Raw genomic sequence first — 18,679 nt, forward strand, 5'->3', positions numbered from 1 at the left:
ATTGCAATGTTTCCTTCCAAGGCATGAGATTCTAAAATGGAAGCACACTATTATTTTAATAATAAATTCTTTATACTCCTAAGACACAGTACTGTTGAAAGCCCACCTTTCTGGTAACTGTAATTGTTCCAGAAATTGTTAAATTTTATATGATTATAGAAATAGATTGTTCAATTCACCACAGAGTAGAAGAAATTTTCCACCTTGTGACAGATTTTGGATTGAATCAGCAGCTGCTCTTACAGTGACTTTCAATTTGGGACACATCTTTATTTCCAAACCAGATGAAAAAACACTTTCTCCAGAAATAAAGCAATCCAGAAGATACAGCAATTACTTTTCAAATATTAGGGAACACACTTTTTCACACAATATACATGGTACAGTTTCATTTTGCTACTTTCAATATTCACAGTAAAATACTTTTTCAAATAATCTAAGTGCACCTTAGAGCCATCAAGTGCCAGTTAACTTTGTTCCACAGAAATGTAAGACACCAAAAGCCAGGTTAAATTCCTCTCTCTGTGTTCAGACTTGCCCAAGCACTTCTGCACTGCATCAACGCTGAAAGAGGTTTCTTGGAAAGCTTAAAGCTTCAGTTTTGATCAGTTCCAACTAAGCCCTATATTAAAGAACAAACACAAAACTCCAGGGCTCCACAGCTGCAGGACAAGACACTGATCACCAGGACAGCTTGTGAAGATGCCATAATGCCCTTCAGGCTCAGGATATCTGTGCTGCAGGTAGGACTTTCCTCTTCAGACAGATTGTCCTGAATGTTTACAGTCACTCAGATTTGTGGAGAAGGAACAGTGAGGAGACCAGTTGGCTTGATCTTGTTGATCCCTCCATCAAGGATGCAGACCCTTGGGTACTTGTTTTTCACTAGATGAGCTGCAAACTGAAACAGATATATCATTAGCCCACTGTATATCATAGTCCTTAAGTGATAATAACTTTCTGTTATGTAAGGCAAATGAAACAAAAAATATCAGACCAAAGGAAGTTCTTTTTTTGCACCACAAGTCCAACACAGGAGCTCAGGCCAGTGTGTTAAAACAGCTGAAAGTTAAAACCTGAAAGAGTCACACTAATAACAATGAACTTTATTTATCTCTGCTTATGCAGGTTTTTACCTCATTCTAAAAGGACTGTTTAATCTCAGGGCAATCACTGGAGCCTCTCTCAAAGCATGAACTAACAAATATTTTTCTGTGCATCAACCTAACTCCCAGCTCTTTTCTGCAGCTTCCCAAGTGTACAAGCATCACTGTTTGAAGAGAAAGTGATTTGCTTCCCTGTCAGACTTGTCTGATGTGACCTGATCTCACAGATGTCAGATATGAATTTGGGGTTTACCATCTCTAATCCTCCCTGCTCCCACCAGTGTGCCCACAGGCAGGCTAAACAGTACAAGCAGGTACCCCCCCACCATGGAAAGCCTCTCTCCTCAAGCAGGTCATGCCATTAACCAAACACAGCAATTGCCAATTCCCACATAGGAACTCTGTGAAACATTGCACTGACAAAGATGTTTTGTATATCAAAATAATCATGAGTAAAAAAATCAAAATTTTGTTTCAGAATACTAAAATCCAAACAATTGTTTCTGTATTGCATGTCAAATTTGCCTTCTAGACACTGACTACAATGCATTAAAAGCAAGCACCAAAATGAACTAATCAGTGAGAAATTAATAGATTTACTTAATTTCCAATAGCTGTGAGAGATTGCTCTGCCATCTGCGTCTTTGAGACTGTTTCTTTAAAACTGGTTGTCAAATCAGTACCATTTGTAAAACCATTGAGTGCTTCCAATGGGCTATGTAAAACATTCACAATTCCCTTTTTGACTCTTTAAAATAATTAGTGATGCTATTTGAGAACAGGTGCAAGTGTGATGTCCAGGTTGTTGACTTTGCACAAACAACTAAATTACCAACTCAAGAACAGCTCTGGGCACCCCAACCAAACTCAATACATGGAATTTATTTTTTAATTTATTTTTCTCCTAGTTACCTATTACAGCATAAGAGTGCTAAGGCAGAACTAGATATATTACATGATTACTTGTCAACATTTTGGCTGTTAAATTTGTTTCAGGTGGCTGTTCAGGGAAGACTCAAAGTTCGATCATCTCTTTCCCCATCAGTTTGGATTATTCAGTACAGGAATCAAAGAATCAAATAAAAAAATCCTGCAATCAAGCAATCAAAGCAGCTGACAGTAAACTTCCACCATATGTGGATGTCAGCTTTCAGGAGCAAAGCAAATGCCATGCTTTTGGAAAGGTTCTTGGCTGCACAGGTGGTGCAATATGCACAGAGACATCACTAGGAGAGCCCAAATATCTCTTGCTATAATCACAGTCCATAAAGGTGTGGTGTGCAGTAAAGTACAAACAAAAATAGCACTGAGCTGTGCACACCATGAGCTACAAAAATAGTTCATATTTCCAGTGAAATAGTCCTACCAGATATCTCTACCTTACATGGACATATCTGTCACCTCACAGTGCTCTCCACCTGTGACTGATGTTCAGTGCTGTGTCTTAGACACCAACGCTGCTCAGAGCCAGCAGAAATGAAAAATGGCAATGAGCCTTCAGGCTGCAGGAAGCAGCAGGTTATTTCCTGAATACAGTGTCCCATGTGTCAACAGAGATGTTCCACTCTCTGACTACTGATATTTTTTAAATGCTGATAATAAACTGTATTTTAGAACTGCTTTAGTAAACAAGGTATGTCTAAAAATAGATTTTCTTTACTTCATATGACAAGGTCACTTTAAAATCTTACAGTGAGGAATTTGTTGCTTCTTGCAGGGCCTCTGGGAAGCAAGCACTGCAAAATCTGGGCAACGATGGCAGAATGCACAAAATGATATACCATAAGATAAGCTTTTTTTTTTAAGTTGTCACAGAACTGTTTGCAGTTGTCTGCCTAGTTTCAGTGAGAAATGCTGTAAATACAGTTCAAAATATTGCAGCTGAACATCCAGGAAAAAACCACAGAGCAGGAAATGTGCTGCTACCAGTACCTCACTCCTGTGGGAATTAGCTGTGATCAGGGGCTGAGAGGCACATTGACATAAGCTGAGAGCTGCCATCCAATCCCCAATTTTAGCCTCCAAGAGCTTTGCTCATACATCTGCCCAGGCACTACACAAAAGGCTCCAGGTTTAAGTCACATGGCAATAGGATGTGAGCTGATCAAAGACATTCCTGTTTTACCTTCTGCCTTACCTCCATTTTTCCACTGGAATAGAACTAGTAGCTTTTGGTAAAGCAAAAGTTACTACTATTTCTTACTAAGCTAAGAAATATTCTCTTACTGAAACAGCAGTCTTTCTTATTAAAGGTTTGACTTTTTATAGTTCTGTTCCTCTGCACATGTCAGTGCCACCCTCTCCCAGCCAGAGGAGCCTGTCTCTGGCAGACAAGAACAGGAACTTGTTCACCACGTGTCAGAAATGTTCCAACACCACCTGCTACCTTGCCTTGCCAAAATACACTCCATGAAGGCACTATTTTCAAAACACAGGGGAGTGTTATTTCTGGTGTATGCACTGATGGAGGGGCACGACAGGAAGGACTGTTTGAAACAGCTACATAGATTTTCTCCCCAGTTTGATCTCAGTTATGCCCAATATCAGTTGCCTGAATCAAAGAAATAAAGATTAAAAAAATTAATGCTTCCTAAGAAGCTGGAAAAAATAAAAATCGTTGATCCAAAAAGAGCAAAATCTCATGCATCAAAAAAATCCCAAGGTGCTCTCCTGGATGAATGCCCCAGACCTTCTACAGCAGAAACTGCCATCCTGGAATGCATGCAGGGGCTCTGTCTCCTTTATAAATGCAACCAGAAAGTGTCAACTAGAAGTTTACTAACAGGAACCTGAATATGTAATTTGTAGTTCACTAAATAATCCAACTTACAAAGGTGCTGTAAAAATTGAAAATAACATGGTGAAGAGGTAAGCCCATGGTTTACATCACCCTTAGCAACCTGTAAAGCACCTACATTTTAAAGACAGATGTATTGAAACACATAAAGGTAGTGTACAATTAAATTCCATTTTACAGAAATATATTTCTGTAAATAGAAATATACTGTACTTTATTATATGATTAAACTTTCTCAAATTTATCAAATGTTTGTGTTGATGTAACTTCTGAAATGTATCTTTCCTCACACCACCAATGGATCTCACTCCTCTGTAATGCTTCTGCTTTCATTTAGACAAGAAGACTAGTTGGGGGAAATGGGAGTTGTGCCTATCTGAGAAAGGCTTCAAGGGATACTACAGGACTTTAAGCTTTTTACTTTCTGCTTCAGGTGGCCTTTCCTCAAAATGAGATTCCCAAGCCCAGTTACTGCATTTTCCCTGGTCGCATCTAATGCTTAAACTGAACTTCCAAATTGAAATTCTTCTTGCTGCTTTCACAGCAAATATTACAATATTACATATGAAAGGATGAATAAGTGATAAACTTGTTTAATGACTACTATATGATGACTCTGCTGAGGACTTTGGAAATACAGTTCCTCTATTAAGTAATGCATCCATCAATTCCACACAAAACAGCCTTCTTGATGAACATAACTGAGCCAGAATGTTGCAATTTGCATTTGAAAGTAGTCAGTTAAGACTCTTCATGCAGATACAAAAAGTCAGGCTTTCAGAGACAGACAAGATCACAGCAAATTCATACCAAAATCTGGGCAAATATTAAAGATTTTACCCTGCCTTGGTGATGCTCTCAATATAAATAGCAGAACAGGACTGCTCCTTTAAGCACCATCGAGAACCTTAATGATATGCACATTGGAGAATTTATCAAAATGTTTCTACTAGCCTGCTCCAAGCAGCAAAAGAGCAGCTTTCAAGTGCTGCATGTCTGATGCCAGGCACGTCACATTTTCAGGCTGTCTGCAGCAGAGTGTGATAGCACAAGAGTGTGAGTGTGAACCCTCCACTCCCAGCACCCTTTGGGCCAGCCACGAGGGGCTGTGCACACATTATTCAATCTGCCAGACATGTCTGTGACAGGCTGTAATTAAAGGGCACGCTGGGAGGGAAGGAGGAGCAACACCCTGCACTAGAATACCAAAAATGATCACTGTGATAAGTGTATATATAAATATTAACAGCTTACTCCAAAAGAGTCAGAAGGAAAAGAGAAGTTGGAGGAGAAATATCAATCAAATTTCATAGTATTCATTCATTTCCACAAGATTATTTCTAGATTTCACTAGCAAACTCATGCTACACAAACCTCCCAGGAATTGCAGTCTATTTTGCTGTGTGATTTCAGTCCAAGAGCTCACCTACACCTCTCTGAAAGCTCAACAGTCAAAGTGATCAGTTTGCAACTTTTTAAACAACACTCACCATATGCCACAACAGAGATCCAGTACACAAGATTATTTTTAGTCAGCTACTTCTTATATTAAAGGGTTCCAGATAAATAACACTTAAACACCATGGAAAAGATAGGAACCTAAAACCTCCCATATCAACAAAACAGTGCCTAGTTGTTGGTTGTAGTATTACCATAAAGTGAATGGAAGTTAAAAAACAAACAGAACTTGGTGCAAACACTTACCAGGGGGTGGGAGGGGTGGAACATAGAACCAACTGCTCTAGCAAGATCAAAGGAAAATTCTCTATATGTAGACCTGGCCAAAAGGGAACACTTTCCATTCCATCAGTACAAAAACACAGCAGTAACTTAAAGGACTTACATGCTAAGATTTGAAAATAAGCCTAAACAAACAGGTATTTAATAGCTGGTTTCAGAACAAGTTTTACTGAGAATGAAAGTAAGAGTAAACACTCAAACTTCTTCAAGTGATAAATTTTAAACACCTGTATTTTAAAATTTCCACCTAGAAATCATATGCATTAAAAAAAACTCAGCTGAAAGTGAGAACTTGAAAATTAAAGTCAGTTGCAGACATTTAGCTGCTGTAGCACAGCTAATTCATATGGAGCAAAATAAATGCAGTGCACACATTATAGATGAATGGAATGTAAAATGAAAATACAGAAAGAAAACTACCCTATTTTTCACATAACAGAAAATTAAAAAAGCTGTTAGGGAACATAAATATGTAATTTTGAAAAGAGACATAACAGCTGGCTTGGATATAAAAAAAAGTTAGTATGAGTCTCTGTGAAAGATTCTATGACCTCCTCCCAGGTCTATGGGTTGCCTTAGATATTGAAAAATGGTCAAAGAAGTACTTGATAATGAAAAACATTTCTTTGTGATTTGTAGTACTTTCTCCTAACACTACCCAAACTGCAAATTTTGTCCAGTTTCTACTCAAACCCTCCTGCAGCAGTCAGTCAGTCCATCCTATTCAAAGGCTGGTTCAGATACAGTTTAGAGAAATGCAAAACAACACTACTCCAGACAAGCAGCATGGATATTGTATTTGCCAAATTCACCAGAACCATTCTGGCTGGTATATCCTTACACAAAGTCCTGAACCTATAACAAATATTTATAGTTCATTACCATCTCTATTTCAGTTTTCACCATTTCAGATTCTCTGAACTGGAATACCAGGAAACACAAAACTCTTGTCTCAGAGCTGAGAAACAGCCCCAGAAAGTGAAAATTCTGTCATAATGCAGCAGCCCTAAGCAACATGGATACAACCTCATCCATGCAAGCTCCATCAAGGACAAGAGTACTCTTTCAGAGGTGCAGTCCACAAAGACTATAAGCACTGCCTGACAGCACCACTCCAAGATTCAGGTCCACCATTCTCCTACCTTCCCTGTCCTCAGATGATTGAAAAGAGCTGACATCCTGCTTGCCAGCATCTCTCAGACATATTTTCATAGGAAAGCCAAGGGGTCCCTGATTCCTCATTCCAGAACCATCCAGACCTCTGCATAGTAAGGCACACAGGCCAAACAACTCCTACATCAAATAACAACTAAAATTTCCAGTGGCTGCTACCACTGGTCTCAGTAAAAAATTAAAAAATAGAGAACCTATTTTGGAGTTCTAGAATTAGCCTGCTTTCCTTGGCACTTACTTCAGAGTAAAAGGAACACCCAAATTCTGCCTCTAAGATCTTGCATTTTTGTCCCTTCCTCTTTCATACCTGGCTGTGGCAGTGACAGATTTAGGTCCTCACTGCTGTACCTGAGGCATTCAGTGCTCCCTGGCCAAAGCCAGGGGCAGAGTGACAGCAGCACAGCACAGCTCCTGGCTGGCAGCCCAAGGGTCTCTCAGGCTGTATGGAGAGCAGGCACTGGCAACAGCAGCAGGGCTGCTCTCTCTCCATGAAGGAAAGCATGCATACATTACACTTGTTACAATAATAACAAGGGCTAAATTTACAGAAGAAAATAATGAAGACTTAACCATGTACTGGGGAGAGTTACAACCAGAAGTATTGTTGCTGATTAACTAAAATGTTCCAAACTTTTCCAAAGACAAGCTTAATCTCTTCCTCTTTAAAGGCAACAAGGAGGCTCTGGTGATTCCAGAAGGCTTGGAGTCTGAATGCAGATGGGAGAATGGGGCCTTAACAAAACAAACATGAAAGAGCTGTTCTGGGAATCATAAGGGGCCCCTCTATCCCTGCAAAGAGAAGAGTTCTCATTCCAATTGTTCTCTTTTCTGCAGAAACTATTTACAGGGAAACAGAGTCTAAAAGATGTATAGCGGAAACATCTTCAGAAGTTTATTGCCTAATTTCCGTTTACTTGCACTCCAGAGATTTCATTAGGCCCTCCCAAATAAATGTATTTGTTTTAAGAAGCACCTGTCCTTTAGTATCCTATGCAATTCCTAATCTTCAGATCGCCCTGTGAAGCTTCATGGGTATCCATTTGTGGTTTTAAGACAAGTTTGTAACTGAAGAAATCATGCATGGACTTGTTTCTCTGGCAAGGGCTTTTAAAAAGGCCTGGGGAAGATGACAATAAAATCACACAAATTCAGAGTAACCAGACACTTTAACCTATGTGCCTCAGTCTTCATATAAGCAGAAATGAATTTTTGAAAATGTACTAGGAGAGAGGAAATAATATATGCTATTTTCATATAGAAAAAAATTATTTTTTTTCCAAGCCAAGAATATGTTATACAAAAGGAATTTTGAATTTGACCCTCTCCCTCTTGCCTTGAAAACAGTCAGAAAGATCTAATGGAAAATCAGAACTTCTTGTCTTTGTTTTGGAGATCATTAATGTATTTAATCTATTAGCTATTGCAATGCAGCAAGAATGACTACTTTGCTTCAGTAACTTACAGAAGTTGTCTAGACAATATATTTATAGCAGCATAACTCATCTAGACAAAAAGTAATCGATGGAATAATTAGAATTTACAATTTAGAATTTATTTCTCAGCTATAAAGACAGATTTTTTAAAGCTTTGACTTACAGCTTATCTGTCTTCTTCCAAGCAGAACATAAATAAGTTGCTAATTATTAGACAGATTTAAGCATCCTGTATATTTTATTCTGTTATAGCCTTTAGTTGACAATAAAGCACATGTATTAAACCACTGGGGGAAACACATTTATTAAACAACCATGTGACAGAAGTAGAAGTATGCCACTGTCAAAATAAAATTACTAGAGAATGATTTAGTGTCAGATAAGGTTCTAAATTCAGTCAACATTGCAGTAATATAGACAAAAGTTTGAAATGGAAACAGATAATGGCTTAGCACCTCAAAGCTGCCTAAAGGAGGGAAGATGAAGTAATGTCACCCTTCCACAAAAAGACCCAAAATAATCCCTGTTCTACATATGCATAACTATAATCCACCTTTTTACTTGCTGTATCTCTGACTTTCAAAGTGACAAAAATCAGGAGACATGTTATTTGTCCTAGACCAAAGAAGAAGCTAGAGCTGAACACTTATTGCCCATTTAACTGTTATATTCCCAACTGTAAGGATCCCTTGTCCATAATGGAATTTACAAGGTGCTTATCTGTCTGTGGAGGTGGGAAAGGGGCATTCAACTCACTTAGGAGATGATGCCATTTAACATATCCAAAAGCTAAAGATCAAACTCCAAAATAATGCCCTTTATGTGGAGGTTTCCTGCTGTTTTCAGAGAAAAACAAGTATCTGCTCTGTTAACAAGTGCCCAGAAAAACCTGGAAGAAAGGCTGGCACCAAGTGAGAAGCAGCTGAAAGGAAGGAATATTTTCCAGAGAAGTGTGAGCCAAACGTCACCACACAATACCTCTTTTTCAATATCTTCATGCTGCTAATGGTGCATTCAGTAAGGCTCTTGTACATCAGTCAATATATTAATTTAATTTTTAGGGTTAGTAGCATCAATGGCTTAGCATGCAGGATTACCCTGTTTTAATTCTGTACTAAGGGAGTGTTCAACCAGAGCCAGAACTGTCAGATCCAGAGGCACTATGAGACTCTGCTGCCTTCCTACTCCTCTTGCTGGATCAGTGCTGTGGTGAAGATTTCAGTTTTCCCTCTCACATCTCACATTCTATTCAGAATATAATAATTCTAGACAGCATTTTCTTTCCCATTTAAATGTTTTATAATCTGGTGCCAAATCAAATGCAAAAAATAGAAACAGAAACAAAGTGCAAAAAGACTTTGTCAACAGGTCTGTTCACTATACTTCACTTTGCTCTTTAAATTATTTTTAAGTGATGCCAAGTAGGCTGTTCATATGAAGCACAATTGGAAGATTCAACCTTCTAATTACAAACAGCCCCATAAACATTAGTGTTTTTCCACACTTATGCCTGCCTCTCGGTCCTATATAAATTTCAACCAAATATATAGTAATCTCCAAATTTTTAGTGGACTAAATATCAGTGAACACTTCTGAAAAATTCTCCTTTATGGCAGAAGTTACAATTTTTGGCTCATCTCATTTCATCCGGAAATACATACCTCTGCTTAGAAAATACACATTTAAAGTTGAGCATCTTATAACATGGAAAAAAATTGGTTTTGTTTCCATGCATTCACTTTTAAATTTTTTCCTCTGATTGGATTACCTAGTAAAATTTAGAAGGTAAAAACTATGGCTCTTGTCAAACCTTGAACACCATAGCTTGGGTGTGACAGATAGTTCCATGCAACTGTGCAGAGTAAAACTGAAACTGGCCTTAAAAAATTATCCACAAAAGAAAAGGTGTTATCTACACATTCAAACTGAGGCTGGTGTTATATGTACTTTAAGGGTGTGATAGAGCTGGTGAGTTCCAACCAGTATTTAGGGTTTAGTATTGAATTAATTTGTGGTCAGACTGGTCAATCCAGTATTTTGTTACTATTTAAAGCTCTAAACTCTTTTGCTATGGATTCAAGAACCCTGAAAGCAAATCAAGAGTCAAAGCAGCATTTCTTCTTTATGGAAAGCTATAATATTGACAATTCTGGGTCAACATTGTCTTGGCTGCTGAAAATCTGGGTTTAGAGGATAAGACAGCACCTCCCATGTGACCAAAGTACTTGCACTAAGCACAATGCAAGATTTCTTTAGCTGCACAGCAAAGGAAACATTTCATGTTCATTTCAAAAATTTTGAAACATTAAAAAAGATGAAATTACCTGGATTCACACACAAAGCCACATACTCATTACTGAAACTATGTGAGAGATGCTTTACAGCCTCTTTCATGCCATCTCTGTTAGTATTTAAGAAACCTGATACATATCACAAGTTAATTTTCTAGATGATGAAATGCAGGTTAATCAAGGGGATTTCTCCATCTACTTACAACTCCCTACAAGTATTAAATGAACAGCACGTGTCAGGCTGATGCTTCTGCTGTTCCTGACATGAAGACCTTTTAATGATTCACAGCACTCCTTGTCATATCAGGGTTACAGTTCATGTCCTTTGAGTAAACAGGCTCAAGGAACAGTGAACTAAAGTTAAACCATAATTAAGAGTGTGTCTGAAAAAAAAAGGATAGCTTTTCTTCATCTGAGAGAAGTACAGTGAAAGAAATACTTAGGCACTTTCACTTGTTCCTCTGGCAGTTTTCAACACCATCAAATATTTTGTTGTAGAAAGGAACAGGCAAGTTTGAATATTCTTCCTGTCTAGCTAAAGGCACTGACCGTAAATATATCATACAGAAGTTACCAGTAAGGACCATTTTCCTCTTCACTAAGCACAACTGCAGGAATAAGTGATTCTAAAAAATGGGCAATACATGGTTTCTTACTAGTAGGAATATGAATTATGTCTTATTTCGTTTGCACTTCATAATGTACTGTCACCATCCCACTTACCTCATGTGTCCTTCTTAACTCCACAAAAAGTAAATGCAGGCCAATTTCGAAAGCTCTTACTGATGCACAATAGAAGTGCTGATGGCACTTCTCCAGCATGGCAACAATAAAGATTTTAAAGCTGAAGAAGATGTTTAGCAATTTCATTTCAAAACATAAACCTTCTCAGATGTGGACAACCTTAAGGGAAATGTCTTTGTCTAGAAGCAGAAAAAATGAGCAACAACAAAAACACCACCCAAAATCCTGTTATCATACACAAAACTCTAATCTAAATTTTCCAGACTCTGGCATTTATTTTACTACTGCCATATGCTTGCTATTGATGTATGTCTAAGGATAAAAACACACATGACAGCAATATACTTACAGCAGCTGTGTTCTTCACTGCATTTCCTACAATCACCACAACTCTTCCTTTGAAGCTCTGCAGTGTGGCAGTCGCTGGGCACTGGATGAGATCCCCTTCTGCAGTAAATGCTGATGCAAAAGGGACATTGATGCTGCCAGAGATGTGGCCACGGTTAAAGCTTAGCAGGATCAGTTAAGGAGGTCTGAAAGGCAGAGAAACCTGTGGAGCATGAATAGCTGCAGAATGAATCTGCTGCTCATCCTGGCTGCCATGATACAGCACCATTGGGTTTTTGTGACACCATATTTTGACAAACCTCATTTACTGTTTATTCATATGGAGAAAAACTTTCCAACACAACCAATGAAAGCAAGCACAGAATGAAAAGCTGTTTGGTTCAAAAAAGGTCACAGCACTACAGAAAATGATCTGCTAAATGAAATACTTAGTACTAAAGAGCCAATATCCCCAGGACACCTACTTTTGTGGATTTCATTTCAACTCTAGTCTGCTAAGGGGAGCCAAATACCAATAAGCAGATGGAGCACCTCTTTCAGAGGCATTTTATGCAAAAAGAATGAAGTACTTAAAGTGAGAACCAAAACTAAACAGGGATTATCAGGAATATCCTCAAACTTCCTGTCAACACTCACAAGTCTTCTACTACTTTGATCTAAACTGAAATTCTAATGTATATGACCTCAGATTCCCAGACAATGAGCACCAAGTATACTATCTGTAGTCCCACTAAAAGCAAGTGTGAAATGGGTATTGAAAAGCCAAAAACAAGTGTGTAATGCGTACTGTAAAGCAAAAAGCAAAAAACTCTGAGATATCACAGTTAGCTGTCCTTCAGTTTCAGAGGATGATCATTCAACAAGATTTTATAAATAAATACTCAATGTGAAAGTCTCCAAAATAAAAATTGAGTTGGACTACTACTACCTAGCTTTTTATGAATTTGAAAATGCACTATGGCCTTGACAAAACTCTGAATTACTTTCATAGACTGTACACACATGCCTGGAACAATCCCTTTCCCCAGCTATAAGCAAAAACAGCTTTGAAGAGGTGCGAAACAGCAAAGTTCTGCAAAAATATACACAATGTCAAATACTGAGATTAGTCACTCTATTATTGTACTTGCAGAAAGCTAGTTAAATTTATAATTAAATCCCAGAATTCTATTAAATAAAGGAGCTGCCTTAAATAGGGGTAAGATTCAATTGACTTAGAGTAATAGTAGCATTCGTTCCTCATTATTTATGTAGCAGTTTTATGATCATCATTGTTATAGTGTGGGAAAAGCATGGCTATATAAAAACATCTGAAAGAACAAAATAGGATCATGCAACATTCATTGATGTTGTCAGTTTATTTCTATTTTGAATGGGAAAATGATATCCCTCCTTCACTCCTCTGTGCCAATCCCATTTCCCCAACCCCATTTATAATCACATAACTCCCAATGCTATTGATTAGGTTCTGAAATTATCATCATTTAGACAGAAAATATCTTCGGACAAATTTAGTTACTTAAGCCACTGAGTATCCCTAGAGAAACATGACCTAGTCTTTAAAAAAGTTCTAATTGCTAAGACAATTAACAAAAAGGCCAGGATTTTGTGGTACAGACTGAGAGACCATAAATATGCAGCTATAACTTTCAAAACAGGAATGGAAGGCTGCCAATGTATCTGCTAACATGCTTAATGAAATAAGCCTTAGAAGTATTGCTGGCCAACTGAAACAGTGCTGGTAGGTCTTGGCCTTGCAAGATGAGATTCGTTACAAAACAATCTCTCAGCTTTCATGTGGGTCATATTATGAAACATGAAGCATGTTTGATACTTGTTGGAAGTCCTCTCATGCTTTTCTCAAAGCACTAAGAAAACAAAGTGAAAGTAAAGTTTAGCATGACAGACATGCATGGGGAAAAAGATTAAAACCAAAATATACAAAATGATCATATTTTTGAATCACATCACAGCGGTCTATCATATTTAAAACACACACCACAGAAACATACAGTCTGATCCTATCTTAATTGGTTGAAATTTTGTGACAAACACAAAGCCGGTTTCCTTATTGTGAGAATGAACAGGACACTGAATGCAATATTCTTATGGTTTCCCATGTATATTCATAACTGCTGACAATTTGATAATATCCTGCATACCAGATATTTTCTTCTGCAAATGATATAGTAACCAGTACACTCAAGGGCAATTTTACTACCTACCAGGCTGCCTTTTTAGTGGCACTTCCTACCTGTTAATACCAGATGGGTGTTAGGATATCAGTCCACCTATTATATAAAGGGCAGCACAATTCAGTCTACTACAAACTTCAAACATACCAAAACATCTTTAAGAAGGATTACCCCTCCCAAAATGCAAACAATCCCAGTCCTGCAACTACACCATTTCAGGAAAAAAACAAACCCAAAGAATTAAAAAAATACTCCTTATGCAAAGAACTATACTTGAAAAGGAACACATGAAAGGTGTAGACAGGGTAGTGACCCTGGTAAAAACACAGCTCCAAAACACCTTTAACTCTTTGCTGATTATCAGTATTAGAGGACTTAGGATGGCTACACGGTTGCATTACCTGACAAAGCTAGAAGGCACTCAAAAGGAACAAATTTTCCACTCAGGGACTGGCAAAGCACATCAGCTATCAACTTTTCTCTATCTCACTTCCATTTAATTGGAAAGCCTCACACCTTTCCATAATATTGGTCATATTAAATGGGGAAGGTCCGCTGAAAAAACCTCTTCTAAAGAAAAAGGTAGCATTAAAGCACTTGTGCTACTGGTACAAAGTGATTTCACTAAGCCCACAGTTTACAGTGGGAAGGGAAAAATTGATTTGTCCTCTGCTCTGCAAACCAGGCCTCTCCATGCTGAAACCCCCTGGCCTTCAGCACTTCCACTCCAGCTGTACCAGATCCCTCTCTCTCCATCATGTACCACTCTAACACACCAGCCTGCAGACAGAGAGGAAGCAATTGGCACAGGCAGGATTCAGCAATAGGCACACGCAGGATTCAGAAATAGGCACACGCAGGGTTCAGCAATAGGCACAGGCAGGATTCAGCAATGGGCACAGGCAGGGTTCAGCAATGGGCACAGGCAGGAATCAGCAATGGACACAGGCAGGAATCAGCAATGGACACAGGCAGGGTTCAGCAAGAGGCACAGGCAGGGTTCAGCAAGAGGCACAGGCAGGGTTCAGCAATAGGCACAGGCAGGGTTCAGCAATGGGCACACGCAGGGTTCAGCAATAGGCACAGGCAGGATTCACAAGAGGCACAGGCAGGGTTCAGCAATAGGCACAGGCAGGGTTCAGCAATAGGCACACGCAGGGTTCAGCAATAGGCACAGGCAGGGTTCAGCAATGGGCACAGGCAGGATTCAGCAATAGGCACAGGCAGGGTTCAGCAATGGGCACAGGCAGGGTTCAGCAATAGGCACACGCAGGGTTCAGCAATAGGCACACGCAGGGTTCAGCAATGAGCACAGGCAGGGTTCAGCAATGGGCACAGGCAGGGTTCAGCAATAGGCACAGGCAGGGTTCAGCAATGAGCACAGGCAGGGTTCACAAGAGGCACAGGCAGGGTTCAGCAATGAGCACAGGCAGGGTTCAGCAATGGGCACAGGCAGGGTTCAGCAATAGGCACAGGCAGGGTTCAGCAATAGGCACAGGCAGGGTTCAGCAAGGCTGGCACTCGGATCTGAAGGATACTCCTCGCTGTTACGGATGTCTACCACCAGCAGCTTTGGCTTGCTGGGCTTTGTTTTCTTTACAGGTGTTTTGGAATGGCTGGGTCCTGTCAGCTCACACAAGTCTATCAGATCTTCTGCTGAAATCCGTGGGGACACTTCTGCCTTCAGGTCATCCAACTTGATGGAGTCTCTAGACTTTAAAAGAAAAAAAAATAAAAGAATTAGAGATATGGCTTTTTTAAAAAACTTGCTTATTTGACAAACTCCAAGTGTAACAACCTAGTTAGATGGAAATAGATATTTTTCTTTAAACTCTGATCTAGAGTTTAACTATCCATACAGAAAAGCTCCAGAGCAGTGCCAAATGCCTATCTGACAACTATAGCTCTGTTAGAAGTTGTTAAAATAGAAAAATTGTTTAACAATCTGTGCAAAACATCTCAGTTTGTGATTTGTTAATGAATTATTCACTGTGGCTGAAGGGCTCGCAACATCCACAGAACATTTCTTAACATCAGAAATTAAGTAAACTGGCTAGAAAACACTCCCTGAAAAGGGAAACTGAAAGGTCCCATGATTGGAGCAGAAAAGATGGCAGCTTGCCACAAAAACTGCAGGGATATCTCTGGGAGATACAGAGCTAGCTAAACAGCAGTTATTACCCCAGCCCAAAGACCAAGCACAAACCAGGACACCAGAAATATAAGATTTACCTTATACCTAGAAATATGGTATTTTTAAAATAATCCCAAAAAAAATGTCCTTAGTCTTGTGAGAAAGGAGAGTTATATATTAAATTTAAAAAAATATTTTGGGGGATGTGACAGATTATGACACAAGACACACCACACTCCTGGTAGTGCTCAAGCAACTGCATGATAATATCTGAAATTATTTTTCATAAGAGAACATTCATTGTGGATTATCCCAGAAATATTCAGGAGTATTAGAATTTTTACACTCCACATTCTTAAAGAATATCTCAGTAACAATTTTTCTGCTTCTAAAAAATATTCCACTTCTGTTATCTTGTTGCAGATTGCAGTAATACACCAATACATTATTTGCTTATAGTCCATCATTCAAGAGAACAGGGGTAGCCCTGTGAAGAAAATTGAAGGTATTACTAATTGTTATTAGTCCAATGACTGTAGGTAACCCTAGATTTTTTTTGGTTTTTAAACATACCAGTTCCTGAACTAATCTGAGGACTATTCCAAATTTAGAGAATATGCTAGACAAAACAGGGAGACATAGATTTTTTTTAAACTTATGTCCCAGAAAAGGCTTCTTAAAACAGTCCAGCACTTAGAAATATCTCTGCTGTAAAGCAAGTTATCCAAAAGCCTTCAAAATGACAAACAAAATCAGCAATTCTACTTCAGGGAATATTTCCCTCACCCAACTGCCTTTCCCATTGTATATAATAATACTTGAAACAGAAGCAGTTACAAATTTCCAGTCTCAACACTCTCCTTCCAAGTTCAGAAAAATAGAGTCAAGATGCTTTATAATCAGAAAAAGACACAATTTCTGGATAATGTATTATTTGTTTCAACAGAATAGTCAATACTCAAGGGAGATCTGTTTCCATAAAAAATCAATGTGACAGGGCACAGTCAACTCCCAGTAGCTGCCTAAAGCCACCTCCCACCTGAACAGCTGAATTTTCCCAGGAGTTCAAGGAAATGAATTACATTAAATGGGAGGAGGAAGAAAAAAGCTCAAGATCTTCTCACAAACTTCAGACTTGCCAAAGGAATTCAGCAGTCCCATGTTTAGGGGATTCACAGCAGACAAGGCAGTAATGTAAAAAAATACTGATTACATAAATACACACTTGGCTGACACAGCTTCATCTGCCCGATGGCAAACTGGCAGACATTGCTATCCTCAGACAACAGCTTCTGCCTCAGGAGCAGGTTTGAGGAGCAACACCAAGGAGGGAAAGCAAGCAAGTCTGCTGCAAAGAGTTCAGCCCTTGAAGCAGGCTCACATGATTACGAGTAACAATAAACAGTTGGATAATGAAGTCACTGAAACTGGCTGAGATGACCCAAATTAAGTCTTCTGGAGAAATACTTACATTATGTTGGACTCTAATTACAAAACCACTTCCTACTTACCTCTTGTCTATTCAGTTGATGGGATGAATGCCTCAGGAAAGAATGGAACCTTAAAAGTCTACAGCAGAAAACAAGCCAACCAAAATTCACCTAATCTGATATAAAACAATTTTCTCTTTATCTAACAGTATAAAGCCATACAAAGTGTTTTACAGGTACACACTATCTGTCCTGCTGAAAGGTTTTAATAACCAGGAAAAGCATTTTTTCCCCTTTAACTGGATTGTAATTAAGGAGAAACACATTCAGCTATGAATTTTAGAACCATCTTTGCTTTGACCTACCATGTCCATCTCTTGCCTTACTGGTAGATTCAGTGATACAACATCTAGATATAGACTTTGAATAAAACTGAAGCTCCTCAACAGACTTGCTGGAAATAGCATTGATTCAGCAATTCTTTCTTTAACAACTTTTTTATCAGACTAATTTATTTCCTTCAAATTGCAAAGTGAAATATATGCATGTGCTTATAAGATAATTTTGCTAATTACTAAAAATATTACTACATCTGCTGTATCTGGTAACAACTATATTTCATCTCAGGCATTTTCTCACAGGAATTTTCCAATGAACTGCAACTAAACATGGTCAACATCAAGCTGTCAATCCTTCTACCCCATCCTCACACCTTGTCTTCATAACCACCATCCTGCCACAGATACTTTGAAATTGTAAGAAGCTACTACAGAAACTGGACTTGAGTTGACACAGCTCTTCAGGCCATCACATCCACTGAACACACAAATCTTGCAGATTCTTCTGAACCTTTAACACCTTTCCTACTCTACACAGCAGTGTTCCAGCTGTTGTATATCACCTCAGTGCCTACTCTCTTTACCTCAGCATGGAGATGTGTAAGGTATAGGCTGATATTTTAGACAGGAGCCTTCACATTTGTCAGGACTATTTGCTTCAATTCCCTGTTTAGGCTGTACTATGTCACTACAGGCATTGCTTTGCAGCTGTGAAGAGCCAGAAGTAAAAGCAGGTGAAGGAAGGAAGAGGGTTCACTGTAAACCAAATCCTTTAAATTAGGTTAGCTGCACTCAGAAAAAGTTTATGGCACTGATAGCCTCTTAGTAATTGTTTACAAATACCCAACAAGTTGTGAACAGGGTGTAGAATAAAAAAGAGATTTTGGTTTCAGCTACATTAAGTGGCAAGTAGGCACATTTTAGGACAGCTACTTGCAAATATCTTGTTG

The 18,679-nt window shown here is 38.7% G+C and overlaps 1 protein-coding gene across 1 annotated transcript in view; it reads right to left on the minus strand.

Annotated features, from left to right (window-relative positions):
- Window positions 1-558: 558 nt before the first annotated feature.
- TBCK (TBC1 domain containing kinase) overlaps window positions 559-18,679 on the minus strand; it is an 88,432-nt gene continuing 70,311 nt past the window's right edge. The window contains exons 24-26 of the mRNA XM_054293682.1: window positions 15,366-15,541; window positions 11,634-11,793; window positions 559-901 (exon numbers count right to left, since the gene is read on the minus strand). Of these exons, the coding sequence (XP_054149657.1) occupies window positions 791-901; window positions 11,634-11,793; window positions 15,366-15,541 (447 nt within the window). The 3' untranslated portion in view covers window positions 559-790. The remainder of the gene's footprint in view (window positions 902-11,633; window positions 11,794-15,365; window positions 15,542-18,679) is intronic.

Source organism: Melozone crissalis, unplaced genomic scaffold (assembly GCF_028551555.1).
Source record: "Melozone crissalis strain CALT ecotype California unplaced genomic scaffold, PUWL_Pcris_2 ptg000006l_1, whole genome shotgun sequence".
NCBI lineage: Eukaryota > Metazoa > Chordata > Aves > Passeriformes > Passerellidae > Melozone > Melozone crissalis.